This window comes from Centroberyx gerrardi, chromosome 18, assembly GCF_048128805.1.
Source record: "Centroberyx gerrardi isolate f3 chromosome 18, fCenGer3.hap1.cur.20231027, whole genome shotgun sequence".
Taxonomy (NCBI): Eukaryota; Metazoa; Chordata; class Actinopteri; order Beryciformes; family Berycidae; genus Centroberyx; species Centroberyx gerrardi.
The window spans coordinates 22,607,224-22,632,859 of record NC_136014.1 but is presented as its reverse complement, the minus strand read 5'-3'; the positions used below and the strand labels follow the sequence as shown (position 1 = coordinate 22,632,859).

Genomic DNA, 25,636 nt, shown 5'->3' with positions numbered 1-25,636 from the left:
TTTAACATGACTAAACACAAATGGAGACTCGGTGTTTGGCTCGGTGAGACTGCATTTGTTACAAAGATGAAGGAAACAGGCTGATTATTTCTTCCATGCAAGTAAATGTCTATAGTAGCTAGACATCTTCAGCCAAGTCACCGTTTATATAAGTGAACACTATAGAGCACATCTGGTAGTGATTATCTGCTCAATCAGGACAAAATAACCCACAGCGTTTTTCTGAAGAAATGGAAAAACAGTCACTTCACCCATAGGTTACTGACTGTGTGAACAAAAGTCCTGTTTGGATGCTTCTGAGTTACACAAGAAAGTTAAGCATATTGCAGGGTTTTCAAATTCAAGGACTTTTCAGTAATTCAAGGATTCAGAATCGGCATGTTTTGGGGGCAAGACATGATATCGGGGAAAATTAGACACCATAGAGTCTTTTTGTTTTTACTCAAGTCATGAAATCATGGTGAAATCATTAATTTAAAAACTGCTGCTATATCAAAGGCCATATATTCAAGGCCAGCCATTCATTAAAAACAAACCAAAAAAACTTTTAAGGCCTTATTTTTCTCAAATCCACACTTTCAAGAATTTTCAAGGCCCGTGGGAACCCTGAATTTCTGTTTATATTTAGCAGATAGATATTTAGCAGAAGTTAGTCTTCTGTAAACATCAATGCCTACATCACTGATATTACAAGCAAATAAAAAGTGCAAGGATCAAAACCACAGTGCCCTGACAATAGATGATCACGGTAAAGGTGAGGGGCTGGGAAAAAGAAATGAGGTAGAAAAGATTTAACTTTTTCCTTTTCAAGATATGAAAATCAAACACCAAACTGCTGTGAAAATGAGTTTATTCGACAAAATACAGTAATGGTCTCTGATTCATTCTTTCCCATGGGAATGTTTTGACGTATTGGTTTTCGTTTCTATCAGATGTTCACTTATCTTGATGGGGACCCGGTGGATTTAGCAACACTCGTTTATAAGACAGCCGAGAGGCGTGTTGATGCATGTGAGACTTGGAGGGCGAGGAGTCCTGTGTGTCTAGACTGTGTTGACTTTTCAGCAGATGCGTACTATGAAACTCTGAATCATGGTTTATGGTCTCACTAATATTGTGAATGACTAAGTAAAACCCTTCGGTGTTGAGAAATGTATCTCTGTCACAGCTGCTGTTATTACCTGTGAGTGAATGACTGATGAGGGTGGAAATAGCCGCATCCCTGCTGCCAAGGTAAGGGATGGATATTTTTAATGTACACAATCATGTGATAACAGATTTTGTACACTTGTACCGCACAATTTTTCTTAACGCAGCCCCAATTCCAATAGTAATTCCTTTCCAATGTTATTCTAGCACTGGTGTTCACCAAAACAAGGTACAGCGCATGTCGCAGATGATAAACAAATACACAATACAATGTCTTTCACAAACATGTATTCCAGTATGAGTACTGAATGACTGTTGATAGACATAAGCCTATTTGCATACCTTTATGGGCAACACATCTGACCTAAATGTCGGAGTTCCGACAGTCACTAGACACAAACACACAATGACAATGCACAGCTATGCGTGTAGTAAGTTTAATTACAAATTGGTAAAAAATAAGACCACAAAAATATATCTTGTTTTCACATATATACATTTATATGTATTCCTAAGAACTATGTAGACATGACAAATCTCAAGTACAGACGGTGATGACTGCATTTTTAGTGGCTAACCTTGAGATCTTCGATACAAGGCCGGACTTCTCAATACTGTACAGGACAAACTTCACACAGACTCAAATCTACAGCTCCACAGAAGCTTATTACGTCAGAGGTGGTCTGTTTTAAATCTTGGCGATTTATCAATTCCTATTTGGAATCAATTCTTTTCCTGAACACCCATTAGGTAGATTTGGCTCAGACTGAGGTGTGGGGTGCGTTTCATCCATCGTGAACAACAGGTCAGTAGATCTGTCGACGGACGATCCCTCCCTCACACACACCGACGATGTTAACACTGTGTGTGAGAGCAGGAGGAGTAGAGGTACAGTAAGATGAAACTGTCGATGAGAAGGATGGCATAGAAACACCTCTGGGTGTGCAGGCTTCGCCCCCTCTGGAAGCGAGTCAGTAACACAGCCAGGAGCAAGAAGAAGGTGGCTATGTTCAGGATGAGAAAGAGTCTTATGTAGGAGGCCGTGCTGGACTGACCCTCGCTCCCAGCGGTGGCCACCATGTGAACCTCCTTGAATTTGCGGCCCTTAACAAAGCCCCCCTTTCTGTTTTTGCGGCCGTCTGCATAATCCATAAAGGCCCGCGAGTCCCCCTCTCCCTCTTCTGGACTGTCCTCAAGTATACGCTTCGAAGTCCTCTGCCTCTCCTTCTTGTCGCTCACCTCAATCTGTGCAAAAATGTCAGGCAGGCTCTCGGAGAGCTTCTCCCCAAGGTTCACCTTCTTCCCCCCTTTCCCCTTGCCCTGTTTCTTAGACATAGCAAACATTTTCTCAATGATCTCCTCCGTCTTCTTTTTGTCGGAGAACTGGAGGAGGCGCTCTGCAGTCTTGCGGAAGCTGGCAGTGTTGAGAACCCGTCCCAGGATGTGTCTCTCCATCTGCTGGAAGACGGGCTTGGCGTGCTGGAGGTTGTCCTCCACCACGTTGACGTACTCCTCTACCTCCTCCGGCGAGCTGTCCATAGCAGCCGCCGCCTTCTCGAATACGATCTTCTTGTGGTCCACCAGCACCATGGCGAACAGGGGCTTGCTGGTGACCTCTCCAGTCAGCAGGTAGACGGTGTAGGTGTGTTCCTTGGTGGCCAGGTAAATATCCACTCTCTGGTCGTCGCCGCGCAGGCTGAAGCTCTGCACATCCACCCCTGGTCCATAGAAAATGTAGGCCACCCTGGTGTGAGGGTACCTTAGTGGCATTGTCACATTCACATAGTTAGAGCCATTATATGGATACCCGCGAGGGTAATTCCAGTACCCCACCACCCCTTTGTCACTGAAGCCTGTGTCGTCCATCCAGAACATCTTATACATGTTCTCACCACGCAACACAAACGCTCCATGCACACCGTCTACCTTTGTGTCCTGGAACGGCAGGTCCGTGTTGTGGAAGAAAGCGCTCATTGCCCTGGTCGGGCTGTCTGGATCCAGGTGTATGTGATCCACCAGGACCAGGAGCTGGGGATGAAGCAGGAGCAGGTTCCTCTGGAAGCTCCTGATCTTCAGGTCGGGGTTATAAGCGGACTGTCCCTCCCCACGGATGAACACCATCCCCTGCCTCTCCATAGCGGCCTCTACCCTTCCCTGGGTATCAGCTGCCAGTCCCGCTTTGTACTTCAACCACTTGGAGTCACAGGCTTCTGTGACCTGGCCAGCCCACGGCTTAAAGCAGCTCCCTGAGACAGCCGGGCCAAACAACACTGCGTTGTTCAAGAAAGTGTATTTGGGTCCATACAGGGCCTCGGTGATGAAGGGGACACCATTGGGCGCAAAGGTGAAAGTGTTCTGATCAGGGTGCTCGTGCCCGGCGTTAAAGTTCCTCCACCCTTTGATCCAGTCTTTGTACTTGTTCCTGTGGACGATATCGAAAATGGCGCGTCCTCCCAGCTTCCCCGACTTGAAGGAGAGGAAGGTGCGGTTGGTGCCTGCGGGTAAAGCACTGCCGTAGGTGACCACTCCCCAGTCCTCAAAGTGGTGGAGTTGGGATGTTCCAAAATCTGAGGGAGGCTTGGGGATCAGGCCCGGGTCAAACCTGTAGAATATGATAACAGGATAGAGATCAGAAATACAGTTAATCAGATCACAAATACATTGAAATAGAATTAAAACTTAAAGAAAAATCTACCCTGAGATACATTTACACTGCTAGGTATCGTCAATTTTTACATGCATTTCAGGAGTTATTTTGTGATGAAGTGTTGTAATTTACTTTTTTGGTGTACCCACTTTTCCTCAACTTGCCTTATCTCCATCTACTTGAGTTAGTGATTTCCTACATTTCCCAGAATGCCTTTCGAAACCCCCAGAGAGGACACATCGTCTACGTTTGCCCAGTTATCCATGGGAATAAGAAATATACATCACCAAACAACAAAATGAAAGGTGCATGACCAATAGCTGTTTTTAACAGTGTTAAAGTGTTTTAGGGTGGATTTTTCCCTTCAATAATAACCTGCACTCAGTACAAAAAGACTGCAGATATTTCTGCTATGAGAGCACATTCAGCGACTCACCAGATGAACTCTGTGTGGAGTGTGCACCATCGCTGTCCTTTGCCAGCCTGTCCTGGCCCGTCTGTCACCCTGTTTTGATGAATCAGATCTGCCAGCCAGTTTCCGCTGCCGTTACGCATCACATAGCGGTCCAGGAAGACCAGCTGGCTCTCCGGACCGTAGAACCAGTTGTAGTTGGAATCAGCGATGGCCACAGTCCTCTGAAACCCTGGTAGGTGAGGGTCAGAGAGACATGTAGATTATTTTACAGTTCAAACACAGAGAGAGCACAACTTCAATAGTGGCCATTCATATGGATTTCATGCAGAAGTACTTGACATTATTATCATAAATGTTGGGTAAATATGACTTGACAGCTGACATGTTGATGTACTGATTGGTGTTTGAATAGTTTAGTTTATTTATAGTTTATTACTTTAAATAATGCTTGGATTCTCTGTAAAATCCTACACAAAAGTGAAATAAGTGAATCATGCCCCCAACATTAACTGTTTGAAAGCAGCAGCTCACAGCGCTCAGTCCCATCCTAAACACAAACTGTTGACATTAATTTTGTTAATTGTAAATATCTAAAAGACAAACTTTGGTGGGGAGATGGGTGTTAAAAACAAGCTATAGTAAATATCTAACCACAGAACTCATTTGTGAGCCAAAAATAACAGTGATAACCAAAATCAGCACACGCGCACATGCTGCAACTCCACATGCTTGTGGTTTCTTGTTGTAAGGAGTGTCTCATTACACCACTGTAGCTGTGAGCATGACTAAACATTGGGCAAACAAATGCTCCAAGGCAATTATTTCAGGGTTTGAGATAATATTATATTAGGTTAAACTAGGTTATTGGCAATGACCTAGTTGATATTATCAGTGTTACTAATATTCAAAACAGGCCCAGAGCTATTTTGTTAGTTGCAGTTGCATTCTTATTGCCATACACTTCCCGTCAACTGTATGTACACACACACACACACACACACACACAGGCAGTGAGAGGAGAGCAACCATCCGGGCTGCAAAGGGGGCGGTTTAGGATAATCTGGCCTTGTCTTCCTGTCCAGGGGGAGAAAGCTGCCATTGTGGCTCCGGATCCGAGGCTCTCCTGGCCGATGTAATTAGAGGTGCTTTCTGAATGCAGCAGTGCCGCCCAGCCACAATACAGAAACTGTTGGCAGGGGGCTGTGAAATGTCCGAGCCTGACCTGGGGGCCCCTCCTCCACCGCTGCCCTCCCCCTGACCTTCAGACAAGCCTTCCAGGACAGCCAGGAGAGGAAAGGCTCGGATCCCTGCTGGTCTCAGCGCAGCTTTGAAAGGCATCCAGGAAGGTAATAACTGCACGCATGCATACCCCATATCAGGTCACAGGAGAAGCTGCTCTCCAATGTGGTGCCCTTAGGTTATTTTCATGCCTAATCTAATACATCCATTGGGTAACTTTGGCATAGATGCTAGGGGCTAGCCAGATGTGTCAGCCATTCATAGCTAAGTAAACACTTGCTCACAGATTGTTGACTCAGTCTGTATTTGGCTGCCTAAATATATCCATTTCAATCAAAAATGTATCACTTTGTAACATATAAATTTCACAGCTTCTGGAAGGGAAATGAGAGTGTTTGGTCACAGCAGATGACACTTACCAGGCAGGATAGTCCTGTACAGGAAGGCGAAGTGTTTCAGGAGCCATGGGTGGTCGAAGTGGCCGATGGCGAAGTGGCGCTGCACCAGGAACATGTACTGGAACAGAGAGCGGGTGGTGTAAGTCCCGTAGGCCACTCCTTCATACAGCGAGCCGTCTGTCACATCCTGCAGGAGGACCATGGACTTCTCCATGATGGCAAGGACCTGCTTGGTCCACAGGTAGGCCTCCTGAAGGTAACCTGGAACAGAGGAGGTTTGGTTTGGTTTCAGATGCTAAATGCAGTGCGAGATCCCCGGTCCCACCACAGTTTATTTTGAAGCTACAGCAGGCAACTTTGCACATTGGCAGCTCTTTGATACCCAGAAATCCTGTAATGTGACGGCAGTAAACTGCACACAGCACAGTCATGTTTACCAAACTGGCCGGTCTATGATCACTTTATACCAATGGGACGAGAAAGGCAAAAGATCTAATGTTCATGAGTCCAGCTTTCTCTGGACAGAGCACTCGCTTTAGGTGAGACACTGTATTTGGCTATAAGTTTTGATTTATCACTTTCTGTGGGCTGAGAAATGTCCTTACTCAACACCAGAATTGAGTTTGGGGAAATCTATGAGGTCTCAATTTGGGTAGATTTGACACACTTCTCTACTGCAGCCCTGCTTTGTGATTTAGGCTCATTAGAAGGGTATTTTTACATAAAAATCTTAGCTTTAGCTTTAACTTTAGCCAGGTAAGTCCCCATTGACATGAAAAACCTGTTTTTCAAAAGAGACCTGGCCAAGAAAGCAGTCATGACAAACACAAAAGTTGCAGACAAATAACCTACAACAACATGCCTAAGCAAAAATAGATTTTTATCACTTTGCATGAATAGGGAGGGCAAGCCGTAATCCTCTTTGCAAGCAGGGGCCTTGTAAGTGCTTAGCTTATTGAGAATATGCTCACACCAGGACTAAGAGTGAAAGAAACCTTGCATTACGACCCAACCTGCCTCAGCTGATCTATCTTTATGTGTATGTGTTACGTCACTCATGTTTATTCTTCATATAATTAATGAAAAACAGCATAACAGCAAACAACGTGTTCTTGGTCCGTTACCTAAAGAAACCTTTAGCAACTCTTTCCACACAACATTTAGCTGCGGGTATGGAAAGTATGACACTGTAGCGCACTAACACCATGTATGCTCCCTCTCTCTCTCTCTCTCGCTCTCTCACTGGATCACACACATAGAGTTTACTATGAGAACAAGTGACCACATAAACACTCCAGCCACAGTTCATTGAGGAATCCCGGGACCATCGGTGGTGGCTGCCTGGCACCCGCCCCGTCGGCTGGGTCCGCCTATCGGAGCTGTCCACGCCGCTGTTTGGTTTGGGCTTGGGGACCGGTGGCCTACACAGAGCAGGTATTTACCATCAAACAGGAACTCCTGGCACACAAAGACCACATTTACCCAAACAGCGCTTCACCGGCGCTCACGCTCCACTTCCACACTTCTGAGCAGCGCACTGTTCAGTCACTTTCCTCACAAGTAATGCTACTATACGTGCAATTAAACAAATTAAGTTAGATCCTTGCTACAGCTATACCAATTTATTGGACAAATGCAGCAGGAGTTTGTTTGGAATCACTAGAAGAAGAACTGGGTAGTTAGCGTGAGCAGTGATGAGCCACCATGGCCAAACAGACAAAGAAAAGAGCACCAACCTACAGAAACTCAAACAAACTCCAGTGCAAAAACACCACAGCGATGAGCGCTTAGCACCAAGGATGTCCCAAATCCCCCCAAAAAACGAGGATCTCAAAGATTAACACTTCAACCCACATTAAAAGGAGAGCACATACCAGACAACCTACATCACAAACATGTACAGCACAGTAACACTACAGTCTCAGGTCCAATTTCCTCTGTTCTAATAATGTGGCTAGTTTGCCTAATGACTAGCAGAGGGGATAATGCTGCTGTCGTGCTGAGGACTTAGGCCGGCTGTCTCCCATGCTGTTAGCCCGGGTGCTGAGTCTGGAGACCCAGAGCCCCATCAGCACACATTAGTCTCCCACACTTTGAGTGCTGCGAACTGAGCCTGCCAGTTAACTCTTCAGAGCACCGTGAGCCTGCAGTCCAGAGGAATGTGAAAGGTCAAGGCACTGTTTGACTCGCCTTCTGCCCCATCGGTTTGTTCGCAGATCAAAATATAACACCACTGTTGAATCGCAGTGGTCATGTAAATAAATTACTAAACCGTCACTTATTATTTCTAGTAATTTTCATATATTACTCAACAATATTTAATGAATATTTAATCTCCATACTCCATTATCAAATGCTGGCCACTATCTCCAAAAACATTTGTTGAGTGGATGGGGTTAAAATGGATACCAACGTTTTCCAAGCTACTTTCTTAGTTGTTACAATGGTCATTTTAATATGATGTGGATTACTAAATTCCAATGGACCAGAAATGACACTATTAGGAAAGTTCTTAGTTATCACAATAAACCTTAAAATTATATTGCTTATATTCCATTGTCCTTTTCCTCCCTGCTGAATCCTAATTACTTTTGCTGCTGCAGCAACCCAATCTCCCCATGTTAAAACTCTGTCTTTATGGTAATTACAGTGTGATTAGACTGTAACCGCACCGTATATCTGTGGGACAGTTGATACAGTTATTGATCAATTCCAGTGACGCAACGATTACTTCACCAAGTGCTGCAATTTCTGGCTTGCAGAAGTCACTTTCTGGCCTGTATTCTCTGTTTTGGAACAAAGCTTCTCTTATTTCTCAAATATGCTTTTTTGGCCTTTTTTGCCTTTAGATAGTTCATAGAGCCAGGAAAGACTGGAGAGAGAGAGGGGGGGGGGGGGGGGGGGGGGGAGATGACGTGCAACAAAGGTCCCTGGCCAGATTTGGACCCAGGACATTGTGGTTTCTATTATTTCTGTCATTTATAGGCCACCATACACTGTCAAAGACCTGTTGATATTGGTGCAATTCCTTGGTCAGCAAAAGAGGTCGATAAAAGTCATAAGTTACTTAATGCCCCTTTAAATTAGAAGCAATAATATAAAGACTACTAATACTGTGAGAAATAGGGAGCTGGGGCAATGGTCTTCTCTCTATTTACAATATTTATTTTGTTGCGGTGAAACCAAACCCAACAATCTGACCAATATATCAGGTCAGGTGAGGCATGTCTCACCACAGTAAGAGCACAAGCTGTGTCTGATTTGTATATTTTTTACTATCCGACTGCACTGTAATTGTGGAATAAGTGAGCCTTCCATTATCATAAATTGACTTTACAAGTGTCTTAATAGCATCTCCAGTCATTCCAACCTAATCTGCCTCTTGTGTAGTGAACGCCCAAGCTGTTTTCAGGACAAATACACAAGTCAACAGTATGATTCTACATTCAGTAGAATCCATACAAGTACGAAACAACAATACTCTGCATGCATCGATTTGGCAGACATTGTTACAGTGTTTGTGGCCAGCGGGGAGGACGCGACAGACAGGGGACTCGGGGTTAACTACAGATGAACTCTGGGTAAACTGCACACAATTGTGTCCAATTAAGCGTTCAGCTTCCAGGCACCAACATGCAGACACCTGCATCTGGAATGCACTTATCCTCTAAGCTGCTTGCTGTCCTCTTATCCAGTGATCTAACCCACTCTCTCCGTACAGCGCTTCCCCTATGGACCAAACTCAACACTTCTTGATGGTTTGTGAATTTAAGAGCATGAGAGTGTTAGTTTAGGACACTCAAAAAAATCTGCCCAAACTTTCTCTGAGAAAACAAAACACTAATAACGAATATGAGAGGTGGTACTGAGTCCTAAATGTCAGCAATGTAAATCCTGCGGAAGATAACTGCTGAAGAAGAGATAGTTCTGAAATGGAGCCAGAGTTTGTTCTTCATTTCTGGCAGTGCTTTGCTGGCAAATGTCCATCTATTCACAGCCATCTTGACAGAATAATATTTGCATGTAATGTCATACTTTTGCACAGGAAATGAATGATAAATATAGGAAAATGGAATGCAGTCCGGCCTCTGCACAATGTTAGGAGAGATGCCTGAGTAAGGCTGCTAACTGGACCAGCAGGAATAAGCTTTTTTTGATCATTGCACATAAATCATGTGTTAGAAATCTTTTATGAAGCTATTTTTGTCACCCTAATTAAGTGCTAAGTATAAAACGATCACTCCTGCATGATGTCTGCTGTAAAAAGCACACTTTTAACAAATATAATCTGTGAAAAAAAACACGAGCGGTGGCCAAGCAAAACTCCTTCTCCCAGGTAACAGAGGCGTTAATAAGCCAAGCTGGAGAAAAAACTCTTTTCCTTGGCTTGAAACAAACAAGTAGAAATGAACCAAAAGAGAGGGTGTGCTGTAACTCCTGAGTCTGCACAGCCCCTTCTCTTCGCACCCCTGGTTACCTTCTACAAAAAAAATCCTCAAAATAAAACCACCGTGACCACAGTGATCTCTGTAAGCCAGCTGTCATTTAGTTCACATCAGGACTGGATCTTTTGTACCAGAAATCAAATCCCTGTAAGCAAACTCAAGCTGCACTGTAGGCCTGCTGGGAACAATAGGCATTCACCTTCCAGTGGCCTTTCTCCACAACACAAAATATTTAGTCCAGGATATTGAGGCTGAACAGAAAGAATCAGAGTGAATGAGCAGGAAATAATCATTGGTGCCTACAGTACGGCAGTCAAATACCTCTTGCAAAGAAAATAAAAACTGCAGAATGCTACAGAATCATGTGGAGCGTCTCGGCTGGAGAAACAATTACAAAGGATACAGTGCAGCTATGGTAGCTAACCTCAGGCTGGCTGAACTGAAATTCCAGTCAATAAAGTTTCGCATAAACGAATAAAGCCTGGTAAGTCTCACCATGGGAACAAAAAAAATTTACTTTTGTGAATTATCCATTCACTCAAAACAAACTAATAAGTAACAGCTAATACTTCTGCAGTATGAAGCAAGTTATAGCTGCCAGTAAGCTAATAATACACAGGGTTTAAGAGCTGATTTTGTGGAATAATTAAACTTAAACCCACGTATTTTAACAAAAAATGGCATTTTATATCTATATTTAAATTACGTGACTCTCATCATCAAAGGGGCACTACTCTCAAAACCGTTGGATTAGACCAACAGTAAATATTGTCCTAACCCTAACCTGGAAATCAGTCTATGTTATGTATATGTTTGGATTGAAGCTGCCCATAGCCAGTGTTTTGAGCTTATATTCAGTATCTTTAAATGTGATCATTTTCATGCCAAAAACCTTCAGAAAAATCACAAGTATTCAGTGTTTCCCTCCAGAATTGTATTCTTGGCGTGAGTGGGAAAAGCCTGTGAAACAGCTTTTGGACCATGTGACACTAAAACTCTCCAGTGAAAACCCTACGAATGAAATTCTTTTAGTTGTGTTGCAGCTCCTTAATGCAGAGTGAGGCAGATTTCTTAGCAGGTTTTTATCCCTAACTCTTAGACTGGTTAAGTAAAATGCTCCTACACCACACTGGGTTAGGGAGAAACCTCCATCATACATGATACAGACTGACATGTATCCGATTTTTTAATAAAAGCCTAGAAGAACCCTAGATGTAAGACCTCAGTGAAACCATGGCTATAGTATTGATCTATTAATGTACTGCTGTTTACAAAAACTCAGGAGACATAGATTATAACCACATGCATCAGTGATAATCACCTTGGGTCATGTACACCAGGCTGCCTGTCAGCAGAGCCACACAGTTGGTGGGCTGGTGGTTGTGCAGGTACTGGAAGCCCCAGCCGCGCACGTAGGACTTCTCGTACATCAGCCGCGACGCGTTGCCGATCGCCTGGAGGAAGCGCTCCTGCTGCCCCTTGCTCAAGTACTCGTACAGGAAGTCGTAAGCGGTGGCGAACCCGACCAGAGAGTGCGCCAAAGGAACTTCATCCCAGGGGGCGTCTTTGACCAACCTGCAAAACAGACAGCAACAAACGGCTGAAGGCAAGACGAGCAGACAAATGAGTTTAGGGAATTTGATAAATAGTGAGATTTTAATAACTGAGAGGAAAATATGCTTTGAACAACGTGGCAAAATACAGGTGTGAAAAGTTTCACCCTTTAAATGAAATCCAGGAAAATGTCATGAACAGCAAGTCTTTTCCTTTGCCAAGCCTCTTAATTAGCCTTAAAATGTCTGTTCACTTTGAAAGCAAAAACAAAGCTGCTAAGTAGCATTTTACACAGCAATTACATCTACATCTACACTACCGTGTAAAGAGCCAAATAAAAGTGTAGCATGTGCAAATTCCCTCCTCTTTAAGAGTAGCTAGCATCTGAGAATGCTGACTTCCGTGCATTTTAAAGAGCGCAAATCGTTATTGTTGTAAAACAGTTAAAGGTGTTCCTTAATTATTCTGCACACTGTAATTACAGAAAAAATGGACTTCAGATGTGGTGATGAATCCAAACTCGTGTTCTAAACTGCTGTGATCTCACTCAGTAGATCATGCTGTGATATACAGAAATATTATACTGGAATCTACAAGCTACACTTCCACATAGACCTTCACATCCCCCGACCTTCACAACTAACAGCTGCCCCCGAAAACTCTTAAAACACTTAATTACACACATGATATATCAAAGACACACTGCTATCCCTTGGGGCAGGTTCATCCATTTGATGTTGCTAATACATCATTTCCACGTGTCAAGTGGCTGCTGAGCTTCATTTGAAATTAAATTAATTATGAAACGACCAAAGGGATGAAAGGGAATCCATATGTTGCAATGCGTCTATTAAAAAAGGTAAACTGTACACATTTTTGGTTCAATCTAGTTAATTAAGTGCTGCAAAAGGAAGACGGTAACAGGAATAATTCCATGTCGCTGCAGCACTGTTTATTGAATTATGCCAAAGCACACAGAGTCTCACTTCTGTATGTTTACACATGGACTGTGTAAAAAACAGTGAACCAGGGACCAGTATGCCACAAGCTGGAGTTTCCCCGTCGGAATATGGTTCGCTTCCACAAGTCGTCGGAGACATAATTGAAGGTCATGGATACCACAGCTGACTGGTTCCTGGAGCCACTGTGTGTGAGGTTCGGTGACCATAATAAAAGTGCGGCCAAAGAGAAAACTCGCAGCGTGTTCTTGAGATGTGAAAACACATGCTTGGTGGCTTGTCGTTTCTCCGCTGTGGCACAAGCACCGATATTGTGAAAAACTCCCTGCAAATTGCGCTAATGCCGCACCGTCTAAAAAACCCTAGAAAAGGAGCCCGTGGAAAATCCCCTTTCCCCTGTTCAATGGCTGAAGGGAGCACAGCAGCCGTGGAGCAAAAGGAAAAGGATTAACCTGCTGGACTCCCCTCCCTCTCCACATGGGGGGAATGGGGTGTTGGGTGTACCTGCAAGAGAGGGGATTGTCTCACAGTTCTGCCAAAAACAGCAATAATTTGGTACCTGGAGATTCAGTTCATCGAAGATTAACACAATCTCCTGTCCACGTGTGGTTATTATGTTCAGTCCAAGATTAGGACACAGACGATTCTGTCTTATGACTTGCCAACTGAGAATTGAGAAAACTAGGTCCAACTGTGAGCGGTGTGAGTCTTGACTGCATCTGTGTAGTGGGTCTGGGCAGCTACAAAGTTTGGAACAGGCAAATCATGTATTTTTTGCCGCTCTGGCACTGCCTGCCCTGAAGTTACATAATTTTAAGAGGTTATTATAGCATGCTGGCAAGCGTTAATTAGGTTGCATTAATTGAAAATAAACAGAAAAAACATAATAAAATGACTGTTATGGTTAGCATCGACCCCAGCGATGGATGCAACCATTCTCCGAGCATCATTTTTGAGACGTTCAAATAAAAGAAGAGAACTGAGAAGCTTTGATTGGCTGTAATCAACTTGTCATCCATGTTGCACTTGCCAGGCATATTGTTCATAGAACTAAATGACATTGGAAGGGAAAGACTCAAGCACGCTCTTGACGGCTGATGACTGTGAAAAGTTCAGCCATGGCCAACTTTTCCCGGCCGACAAGCCTGTTGATCACATAGGAAATTAATAGGAATCAATAGGAAATGAATGGACTTCTGGTGACTTGATGGTGTAAAGCTGTTAGGTTTTATTTTGCTACTGGTGCCTACAGAATCCTGCTTTTTCTAATCTAAAATCTGGCATTCTTTGTTGGACAATTTCTAAACACTTCATTGTTGGTCAGCATAGAAAGCTACAGTATAGGTTATTGAAATCAAGCATTTTTTTTGAGTAACAGTGCATTGTTCTCGCATTGCAATTAAGCAGTAGTGTTCGAGGATACCAGAAATCCAGTCAAACAGTACTCTATTCCCTTCTCTTTACACCCTATTCCATTTGAACTTTTAAGGAAGCCTGAGTATTTCTTGTTGTGAAATCATAAATGAATGAGATGTGACCTTGAGCTAAACTGAGAGAAAAGCCTCACAGCACAGAGCGCCAAACCACAAAATTAGCAGCAACAATTCATTGTTTTGCTCCTTGTGTCGGCGACCTCCTCCAACACTCACACTCAGCTTGAGAAATACAGCGCAATTTTAGACTGTGATCGAGGAAGTCGAGACGGCTGGTATGAATGTGAATCTGGACACACATTACAAATGCATTATAAACATGATAGGTGCACCAGATGCATTGTTTTGTTTTAAATTATTTAGCATATATCCTACATGTAAATCCCTGTATAACCTGTTGCCCCGATTATGATAATTTATATTATGAACACATATTATTTACGCATAATGGGTTGAGAATAGCTAATGAAATTAGGGCAATGGATAATTAGAACACTATGGAGTTGGTGTGATGTGTGTGTAGCAGGTAGAGCGTCACAGCAATGCATCGCTGATGGCAACGGGACACGCGAAGCTTCTCTGTTACATAACTTAAACACTGGGCCCTGCTGTGAGACTAGGAGGCAGAATAGTGTGGGACTGAACTGAGACGAGCCGTGGGAGTCGTCTGGGATCCCTCCCCGCTCAGCTGAGCTGCAGTCTCAACCCAAAGCGCTCCATCACGCTGCAGCGGGCCGTTCAGCTCACATCTGAACATTTCATTTCCTTTGAACGGGGGCATGTTCAGCAATGAATTCAAACAGCTGCTAAACATATTTCCTGGACCACAGACTTATCGGACCACAATGCATCTGCACCCCAGCTCTGCCCACGGAGAAAAATGAGAATACACTGGAGGGAGGGATTGACTATAATCCTCTGAGGGGGAGGAATTAGTATTAATATCCAGTGGATACACGTGGAGGACCACAGATATCAGGCACCATCTGTAAACTCTCTAAACAGTTTTCTGTTATTCCCTGTAATGAGAAAAACAGAAACAAAAAGAAAGGAAATCCTAAGAGGAGGCTGGTTCAGTTTTCTAAAGTAGGGAGTGAGCAGCAAAACTGAATATTTTCTCATGGATTTTCTCAGTCTCGATCTTAAACCTATATGCAACAGGGAACGGATGTATAAATAATGAGAGGAACAAAGACAGAAAATCTACCAACTAGGCTGAGCCGCCATCCTCTCCATGTAGTCTCTGGCCAGGTCCAGCGCCCCGGCCCTGTGGGGGTACAGCAGGCAGAACATGGACAGCACGCCCAGGTTGTTTCCGTACACCTCGTTCCAGCGGGCGCTGAACTCGGCGGGGCTCCAGGGGGGCAGGTACTCCTCGGGGTGCTCCAGCATGGTCTCCCCGGCCTCGCGGATCCGCCGGGCCATGTCCCGGTGAGTCCCGGCGGCGGCGGCCTGCAGCTCCTCCACATCCCCCTGGCTGAAGTACAGCATGGGATGGCCATCGTAGTTCCCTCCCATGAAGGGGATTCCTCCACTGGGGTCCGCTTCGCCCGCCGCCGGGGCCAGCAGGGGCCACAGCAGACTTATGAAGAAGACTGTGGGGGCCCCGCGGGTGTAGGTTCTCATCGTCACATCAGAGAGGGGTCCGTGGCATCGGCGAAGGAACTCAGCTGAAAAGGAGAGCGGGGGGAAGAAAAGACTTTGAGAAAGCCTGCCCATATTCTGCGCAGCGTTTTCTTACAAAGGCCCCGCATTCCTCGAATAATTAGATACAGCTGTATTCCTGATCATTCTGGCTTTCCCTACTGTTCTAGGCAGTTATTGAGCAGCACAACTAGGAACTATTACCAATCTCGAAACTGCCCCCACACGCAGGGAGGCCTTTGTTGTCTAAATATACATACATGCTATTGCCAGGCTGATTTATACAGATTTAACTCAGCAGGAAAGGTCGGCAGGTCAATTCTTCTTTATAGTTCACATTTCTTCTAAAATCCCTAGTCACCAAGTAATGTGCATTTAAAATATTATACCCCTTTCGCCCTTAAATCCTCACTTACTGTATATTCTTATGTATGCACTTATCCACTTAACGGTCTAATCTGGAGGTGGTATCACAACTCTGGCCACTGTGTTACCGACTATTCAATGTACAAGCTTTTTTTCCCAAATTGGTAGTGTCAGACAAGTCTAGCCATGCACACCCAGATGTCCAGACAAGCAGGCCTCAGCGCCCTGGAGGTCATAAATGGCCCGTTACTGAAGTAACATTACTCTGGTCTACTGGGCTGTTAGACACAAGCTTTAAACCAAAGTGCTGCGCTTTACATAAAGACAGAGTTGGCCATCATCTCCCCTCTGAACATGAGAGTAAATTCCATGACCTTAGTGGAGCTCTTGGCAATGGCCTGGTGGAAAACCATTTGGTAGTGATTTAAAAGACGTCTAGACTGCAGGCCATTCTTATGGCGTGAGCTGTCCTGAGTGTACATGTATTTTGCTCTTTTTCACCTTAAATAAACAAACACAAGCTCAATGTGCTAAGTGTCCTCCCATTAGAAAACATAAAAAACATTTCTCCTGATGGGCCAGGTTAATCCTGACATTTGACCTTATGAGGCACATCACATTCCTCTGTGGTGCACATGAGGACGGTGGAGCATGTGGCCAAGAAGAGGTCAAGACAACCAAGGGCTAATTCATCACAGGGAAGCTGTGACTGTCAGTAGCCTCAGACCCATTTTTATAGAGGAAGCCTAGAGTGCTCCATAACTAATTTGCTTTATTTCCCTAAATTTCCCCTTAGAGATTTATAGTGTCTGTGGCACTCAATGGTGACTTTATAGTGACCTTATGGTAGTTAAGGATATTTTTATCTCCTATATGGTATCATTGTAATATTCCTAAAGGGCCTTGTAGTTGTGATATGTGTAGGCCTATAGCATTACTTTTCGTTAGGGTTGTGGGAGCATTAACAAGTCAGCCATCTGCGATTTTGATCTCATAAGTAAGTAATAGTAATAAGCCAAAAACAATGTAAACCTAAATCGGCACTTCTACCCTCCCTGGAGCCCCAGATTAACAGCAGTTATTACCTACCGTGGGCCTACCTACTTCAAAAAGTGAAGTGCTATTGAATGAAATGGTTATGACTGCTATTCAACACTGATCCATGGTTGTAAGAAGGTAATGGATAACTCAAATTGCAGGGGGTGTCAACCACCAAAATGTTATGGTTATACCCACAAAAGTCATTCCTGGCTCCAGTGCACCTACTGCTGCTGATGCCTTACTCATCTGCTCCAGGCGCAGTATCTTGGATATCTGACTAGATTTACAATTTCAAAGTTTATTCTAACATTCCTTCATCAGGCCATTTAGGCCGATGGAAAAACTACACATCACAGAATATGGTTGTGAAAGTTTTACAATCCCCCCCAATTAGTAAAGCTGCTTTTACAGCACTATCAATGATCGATGGTATCGATAACCCAAATCATGCGCACAAAAGTAGCCTTGTTCCAGTCGAGCACGAAAGACTTGGAGCAATGAAGGCAAAAGCGGTTTACTTTACCTGTCAGAAGCGGTAATCACGAAAGCGTATTCCAGTCGTCTCGCGAGTCATTTCTCGCCTGCAACAACAGTCATTTTCGCAATATTAATCGATGGTTGTAAAGTTGTTTTAGGAGCGAAGCAAAGTTACACTGCGCAGGGAAAGAATCTGTGAGTGAGGAGGGAGCGTCATGCTGGAGAATGAGGAGGGGCAGCAGGGGAAAGTGGCTTAAAGGAGAACTAATGAATTAAGTGTCTGCCCTCCTCCCACAAACCTCCAGGTAACGTTAGAGGCTGCAGAATCCAACACGATGCGGAGCAGGGATGATCTGCTCGAGTCCGATCTCGGTATGGAGACCACTTTTTTCTGCTGCCTAATTTGACTTGGACTGGTATTGGTCCAGGGGCCAGTTGCATAAAGCTAGTTTAAAACTAGTCTAAGCCTTAGACTGGTCTTAGATTCTCAGGTTGGACTAGGCTAATTAAGACTGTCTGTTACTTAAATATTATGACTGACTTATTTTCAGGTAGGAAAGATAGCCACCTTCCCCCTGGCTAATCTTGGGCCAGTTGCATAAAGATAGACCTGGTCTTCGACTTAAATGTGACTTTAAGTCAAACTTGCTATAGACATTTATATTTACCTGTTCCTACTACTTCTTGGTTGTTGTAGATCTCTAATGGGTCGTTTCTGTCTCTAAAGACTCGCTCTCTTCTTCAGACTCCCAAAAACCAAAGATTTGGCATCTTGTATGTATTTAAACGTCCCACTCTGACAGGTGAACAGAGTTATATTTAAATATATTGTATAATAATATATGGCGGAGTAATATTTTTAGTGATGAGCACGGCTAGGTGTGCTGTCGTGCTGATTTGATCACGTTCTAAATGTCTAGTTGACCAATCAGATTGCTTGGAACTACCTGTTGTATTATCCTACCTCAAAATAAATCAGTTGTAATATTTAAGTAACAGACAGTCTTAATTAGACTATTCCAACCTGAGAATCTAAGACCAGTCTGGCTTAGACTAGTCTTAAACTAGCTTTATGCAACTGGCCCCTTGAGTTAAGAACTTTGTTGTTATGGCAACGAGTCGACCTAACTGTGAGTGGGAAGTTTAAATACTGAAGCTGTTTCATAAAAGACAAATCTCTGTTTTTTGGAAAGACCTGAAGAAGAGAATGAGACAGAAACAACCCATTAGAGAGCTACAACAATCAAAAAGTTGTAGGAACGGGTAAATATAAGTGTCTATAGCAAGTTTGACTTAAGGTCACATTTAAGTCTAGGACTAGGTCTATCTTTATGCAACTGGCCCCAGGCTTTGAAATTGCGTCACAAATCTCCTAGCAAACCAAGTCTGGCACCATCATGGATGGTCCAGAACTGGAGCAACTGGACAACCAGGCTAGAAAAAGAGAGATACTTGAAAATATGTAGCTGTGGTGTGGGTATAGGTCAATTCAGTAATGGAGGTGAATGGTCTGAAAAGCTAATTTGTTTCTAAATTTAGGTTACAGTGACACAGTAAACTGTCTTGTCTTTCTAAAAGTGTAGTCTTAGCCTCAAAACACTCATTTAATGCTTATTTAGCAAAGAAGTATTAATGTTAACATGAGACTATAGTTGCCACAATCTTCAGCTTCTACTGGATTGCATTGAGTGAAAGCAACTAAAGGATGTTGACTTGACTTTTTCCCGCCTAACAGAAACCCTACCGTTTCTGTTAGGATTCTTCTATTTCTGCCCTAAAATGATCTGTACCTCAGAAACAGTGAATCCTAGAGCAACCAATTTGGTGGATGCTCTAGGTGGATAGGTAGAGTGGATTTGCAGATAGATCTACATCTCTGTTCATGCTATAGAACTTCCTTAATCATATTTTTTTTTTAATATGTGGAAAGATGTGCAGTGTTTATTGCTTATTTTGGTCTTGGATTGGTCTTGGTCTTGAATATGACTTGATTTGTTATGGTCTCAGTCTGGACTGGGTCTTTACCTACTTCAGTCCTGGTTTTAACTTGAACTTAAGGTCTTGTAATTGACTTGGACTCAACTATGGTGGTCTTGCCTGCGCCTCTGATGCTGAGTGAGGGCAGAGTGTCTAAACAGTGTCACCAACCACACACTGTAATGACAAGCTGTCATTTGGGTGTTCAGTTTGTTTGCATATAGTCCGCTGTGAGTTGCAAAAAGAAAAATCAAAGATACCTTATGTAACAAAATTGTAGAACATTTTATTTCATTCACAGTACTTCAACACACATAATTGAACTTTCCCTGTGTTTTCAAGAACTTAAGACCACAAATGAATTCAACATAAGGCAAATGTGCATGTCAAATTTTCTGGGTCAGATGAGAAAAGAGGAGTACAATCACTACAGCTGTGTGCATAAAACACCTGCACACACAGCAAAAGTAATAATTCACTTTGGACGACCAAGGTCTCACATCCATATTATCCGCTCTTCGCTGCTTAATGTCAAAATATTAGCTTTTCATTTGTAAGACATTGGTCTTCTTAATATTATGGCACAACTTGTCTATGCACACCGACTAAATAACCATTCAGAAGTCGGATAAAGCATATCTCAAACTGGTACTGCATATGAAGCATAAGTATTCCACATTTTTACACAATCACTCAAAGAGCACATGTCACTGTTGCACCAAAATAATACAGAGAACATCTAGCATAGTCTTCATCATCCATTATTAAGTGTTTCCCAAATTTTAGTTGCCAACACAAAGGATAGGATTGTGCCATTTCTTCAGCAACAATAACCTGAAAAACACCTTCCACAAAATTGACACAGGGGAAACATTAGACCGTACACGTCATGTTCAAGTTACTAAAATGCATACAGTAAAACTAAAAAAACAAAACAAAAAAAACCTGATAATGCACAATAACAGTGTAATAATACATAAGTGTTTACAAATACTGACACACTGAATCCAAGGGATTTTTGTTCTACAGGGACAAACACTCCTGTGACAAGTCAGGTTCCAGTTAGATCACGTTCTTGAGGTAATCACTTCAGGGATAAAGAGACAGTAAAGTGTTCACTTTATTGGGAAAAGTTCCCTAGTATTCATAGTTATGATCTTCAAACAAGAAACCTATGCTGCACAATGGACTTATGTTTTTAAATTCAACTGGTTAGATCTCTATAGTACAAAATAAGGGGGTTAGGGGGGGGATTTCACATGAAACAATATGAACACTACATCTCTTATTATTACTGTATGCTGACACTCACACGCACACTTATTTTGGCGAGTCATATTTCCACGTGTACAGTACAATAAACCACGAAACGACGTTCAAATGTAGGCGTATTACAGAGAGATACTGTGGCTTACATTCACATGGTTTCTCTGAATGGGAGTGTATGGTTCCTGTGCTCCACAGATGGGACGGATCAGGTGGGGAACTACAGGCAAAATGGAGGCACATTCCTCTCCTGAGGCAGAGGGTAAGGGAGGACTTCTTACGACAGACTCTGGCACCTCTTCAGCAGAGAATCCGGGGGCCTGGGGTAGTAGCCCGTGGTGCAAGGCTTGTCGGGAGAAAACCTGGGGAACTTGTAGTCCAGAGGGAGATCTGCAGAGGGGAGAGTGGAATCAATCGGGAAAGTCAGCTGCATGTTATCCGGTGCATGTGCAGGCCGCCTGTAGGTTTAATGCACTGCTGAACAAAAACTGCAAAACCGTTTTGAATGCTGGGATGGAGTTGTATTTAAAGGTGCTATGTGTTCGTGGACACAGCAAATGTACAAATGCAATTATTCATTATTCAGTTGAAGACTGAAATACAAACTTTCTTCTAAACAGCAGGGAGTGAGCACTCTGTCCAGAGAAAGCTGGACTTACCAACATTAGATCTTTTTCCTCTCTCGTCCCTTTGGTATCTTTTGGTATAAAGCATCACAGACCGGCCGGGTTGGTAAACATGAGCGTGATGTGTGCAGTTTACTGACATCACGTTACACGATTTCTACGTATTGAAGTCCTTATTTTTACAAACAGCTACCTCTTGCTGCCATTTGGAGCCGCCAACTTGCGGTTACGTGCCGGTTGGAAAAAAAAAAATCACTTCCAACATTTTTATCCTCTTCAGTAAAGAAAACAAACGCATGCAGAGGGGGTACAAGTACGGGTTTTATGGGTAATGAGGTCTTAATTTTGAGAAACACTAGCACGAACAACACCACTGGCGTGAGATAGATGCTGCCAGTCATCTCAACCATGGTCTCATTTGTTTACGGTAATTACTTAAGGTATCACAATTAATTTGACAATGATATATTGATGTTGAAAAATGCCACACATAGCACCTTTAATTCTGAGTAGGGATTGCAATGCCACGTCCCCAGTGACAACCGTCCCTCTCACTTTTTTTTCTTCTTTCCAAAAAAGAAGAAATGGAGTATAAAGAAACAAATTGTTTTAATAAGGAAGAAGAAACAGCACTTTTCAGTTAAATGGTGCATGAGATTGCCACCATTTTCCCTGTAAGTGTTTTGTAGCAGTGGTGGTCGGGGGTTTTTTGACTTTGGTTCCACATCTGTCTCTGGTCCAGTCCCTGTTTTGGTGCTAATGCATGTTTCTGTTAAAATAGTCTGGCACCAAGGATGTTTCATGTGGGAAGAGAGATTTTTCACTGGTGAATAGTCAAGCTCCGATTGGTTCCCGCATCCTGATTCGATCCTGATCCTGTTTTTCCCTGTACTTGATTAGTCACATTCTGTGTGCCATGTGGGAACCAATACACTGGGTGCCACTATGGACTGGGACTGGTTGAAGAAATACAAATGTGCTTTATGTTTTTTCGTTTGTTTTTTTGTTTCCACCATTTCTCGCACTTTGACTATGACTTCACCCAGACCTTTCTGCTATACTGTCACAATGCTAATATTAAGTAAGTAGAAAGTGTATTTAATATTTTCTCAAGCAGTAGTGGTCATTTTCTTGCTGTGTTGGCCCACCACTGCTGAATGAATGTAAGGGAAACACTAGTTGGCTCTTATCCACTGCAAATATTAAAATCATAGACTGCAAACCATTTGAACTTTGCCTTTGGAGGCACTCAAGACGTTTTTTTCCCCCCATCTCTGTCCAACCTTTGCAGATCCATTACAGTGTCTGCAATTTTGTCCAACTTGCATGTGTGCCCAATGTCCTTTCCCACATACCTGCTATGTGCTCAACACTAGGGATGGCCATGGTGCTGTATTTGTGAATGCTGTGGCAACACCAGGTCAGCTTCTGGCTCTCCTCGTCCCCTCCTCCACTTTTGTGTACGTCAACAAAGTAGGAGCCCCACTGCTTGGACACAGCAGAGGGTGTCTTCATGCCCTGGTCCTGTTGGAGGAGTCGACACAAAAACAGACTGTGTAACTATGGGTTAGAGATTCATTTTCAGGCAAGTGCAGACCTGATAAGAGGAGGTGGGAATTCTACTATGAACACAACTCACAGGGGAAGTATGGGGCGACGTCCAACTGGCTTTAACCCAAAAAGCTTTGAGGGTTATTTTCAGAAGTGCAATCAATTATTATTTCCAAGAAATCCCCGACCCCTATTACTCAACATCATTACACAACATCATTACTGCTACGTCGATATATTTTATAGATTGGGAAAGTGCTGATGAGCTGAGAACATCTTGAAAACAGGATGTGGTGTTTTAAAACGAAGGATGTGATAAGCTACAAAACAAGCCAGCGCTGAAAGATAAATGTGTCCATTGCGCAATGCCTGCCAATGTCACCGTAAAATGTTATATAAAATAAACTTAATGAATAAATACAGTATATTTAAAAGCTGATGAAAAGGTGATGTGAAGGTTCTTACTTAACTGCTCTGAAGTTTTTAACTGACTACTCTTTGGGAGTTTTTCGACAATACATTTTGCACACTGTTTTTTTTGCACTCAGTTTTTATTTATTTTACTTTATTTACTCGATTATGGTTTAGTTTGTTATGCATCAAACTCAGGGAGCTGCGATCGCAATTGCGTTGTACTTGTACAATGACAATAAATGAAATCTTGAATTAGGCATCATATTTCTATGGAGATTTGTACAGAATATCGCAGAACATGATGTTGTGCACTGTGACTTCATTCACCACAGATGACAGAGATTAACCTTGTTGTCAGGAAATTGACAGATACTGAAGATGCGTTAAGATAAGCGTCCTTAAATATGTCGCTGCCTACCTTTACACCATTCATGTTACATACATATTATGTACATTTTGGTAGAAATCCAAAGCACTCTGCAGTATTTTGAGTACATATATGGTCATATTAGGTCATATTAGGTCATATTAGGTATTTTCAGCATGGAAAGAGAAAGATAAACTTGAGATACTAAAATAAACTAAGAGGAAGAGCCAGAGGAAAAGGAAGAGCGTAATGAAACTTTCATCCATCTCATCACCATCTAGGTTTCATCTAGGTCAATAGTGTTGTTCTCAATCTTCTAATTTACATACCGTCTACATGTGATTGCTTAGTTTCACATCGGGGATCATGCTATTCTGTTGCCACCCACATTCCTGTCTCTCTTCGCTGTAACTATCCAAAGAAAAAAAAATGACAACACACTTGGACTGCCAACTCTCCTTTGCGGAAAAAGAGGAGGAATAGTCATGGTCCCGATCTATCTTGCCAACAGATGTGCTGACTCATCTCTTTTTGTCTGTCTGGAGCACAACATCCTGCTTGACATCCTCACAGAGGGGCAACTGTGCAAAACCCAGAGCTTTCAACAGCGCTGGGCAATATTACATCCTCGCTGAGAGCATTTCCTTATCGTTTCCTTCCTGTCTATAGGTCACATGCCCTGACGTGTTGCACACACTGGCTTTCAACACATGTCTAACATAAACCTGTCTCTACGTGTCTAATTTTACAGGTTTCTCCATTAGAAGTGAAAGTGTAATGATATGAAACTACCACAGCGTACTTACGAGGTTGTAATTGCCAAAAGCCTTCCCATAATGCTTTCCGGGAGCCAACACATACACGCGCGCACACACAGTGACGCACAGGCTCATGTATACGTATGCGAAGACTCGCACACACACACACATTCAGCAAAGGGTATATGGTGGCAGCAGGCCAAGGGATGGGGAGAGAGGCTCGTAGAGTTGGGGGGATGGTGGGCGAGTTGCTAAACGGAAACAGCTGCTTCAGTGAACTTACCTCAAACTTTCCCTTTTTCTCCAGCGGCTCCACTTGGGCCTCGTTGGACTTTGCTGCATCGCTCCTCGGGACGCCCTCTCCCTCCATTTCCTCCACAATCATCACGGTCTCCCACTTCCCAAAGCTCGTAGCAGGGAACATGTCCGACCGCATGCTATCCCCGAAATACACTACCTGGAGGGGTATGAGTAAGACATGAGTCAGAGAGCGGCGTGCGTAATCTGAACAGCCACACCATGAATGAGGTTTATCTGTTGGAGTGACGGGACTGTTTTATTTGTGCAGTTAGTTTAAGTCGTGTGATAAAGTTGCCATTTAGCTGAATCCTTCCCTACAGAGCACTCTGCAGTTGTCAAACTCAGTAAAGCTGGCATATGTCTTATGGCCCTCGAGGGTGAACTAGACCAGACACGATGAGTCTGCAAAACTCATCACAGCGTCTTTGACCATCACATCTCTTTTGTCCTCCACGTCTGGAAAGAAAAGCAAGTTGAGACAGGCTTTACTGAGCAGCATTCCAAAACCATTCCAAAACCAACGACTGCTCCAAGCTTTAAATCCCATTTCAACAACCATTTGTTTCTGTTCCCTTCAAATGGGAGAGAAAATGGATTGAAGAATGGGAAA

General features: G+C 43.2%; 2 protein-coding genes across 2 annotated transcripts in view; both read right to left on the bottom strand.

The window, feature by feature from the left end:
• Positions 1–833: 833 nt before the first annotated feature.
• Positions 834–17,968, bottom strand: dse (dermatan sulfate epimerase). Its single transcript, XM_071899215.2, has 6 exons — positions 17,814–17,968; positions 15,447–15,909; positions 11,615–11,868; positions 5,870–6,109; positions 4,233–4,440; positions 834–3,751 (listed from the first exon to the last, which is right to left on the bottom strand). The coding sequence occupies exons 2-6, from the start codon at positions 15,863–15,865 to the stop codon at positions 2,005–2,007; spliced, it is 2,868 nt and encodes a 955-aa protein (XP_071755316.2). The 5' UTR covers positions 15,866–15,909; positions 17,814–17,968; the 3' UTR covers positions 834–2,004.
• Positions 17,969–20,055: 2,087 nt separating this feature from the next.
• Positions 20,056–25,636, bottom strand: part of nt5dc1 (5'-nucleotidase domain containing 1) — a 47,793-nt gene continuing 42,212 nt past the window's right edge. Inside the window, exons 10-12 of the mRNA XM_071899223.2 lie at positions 25,010–25,183; positions 22,992–23,160; positions 20,056–21,400 (exon numbers count right to left, since the gene is read on the bottom strand). Coding sequence (XP_071755324.1) covers positions 21,288–21,400; positions 22,992–23,160; positions 25,010–25,183 — 456 coding nt within the window. The 3' untranslated portion in view covers positions 20,056–21,287. The remainder of the gene's footprint in view (positions 21,401–22,991; positions 23,161–25,009; positions 25,184–25,636) is intronic.

Bases quoted from the DNA above. Each gene is read 5' to 3' on its own strand.
- dse (XM_071899215.2), bottom strand. From the start codon at position 15,865: ATGAGAACCTACACCCGCGGGGCCCCCACAGTCTTCTTCATAAGTCTG. The intron at 11,869-15,446 runs GTAGATTTTCTG...TCTGTTTTGCAG, and splicing joins ATGGCGGCTCAGCCTAGTTG to GTTGGTCAAAGACGCCCCCT. The intron at 3,752-4,232 runs GTGAGTCGCTGA...CATATTCTACAG, and splicing joins CTCCACACAGAGTTCATCTG to GTTTGACCCGGGCCTGATCC.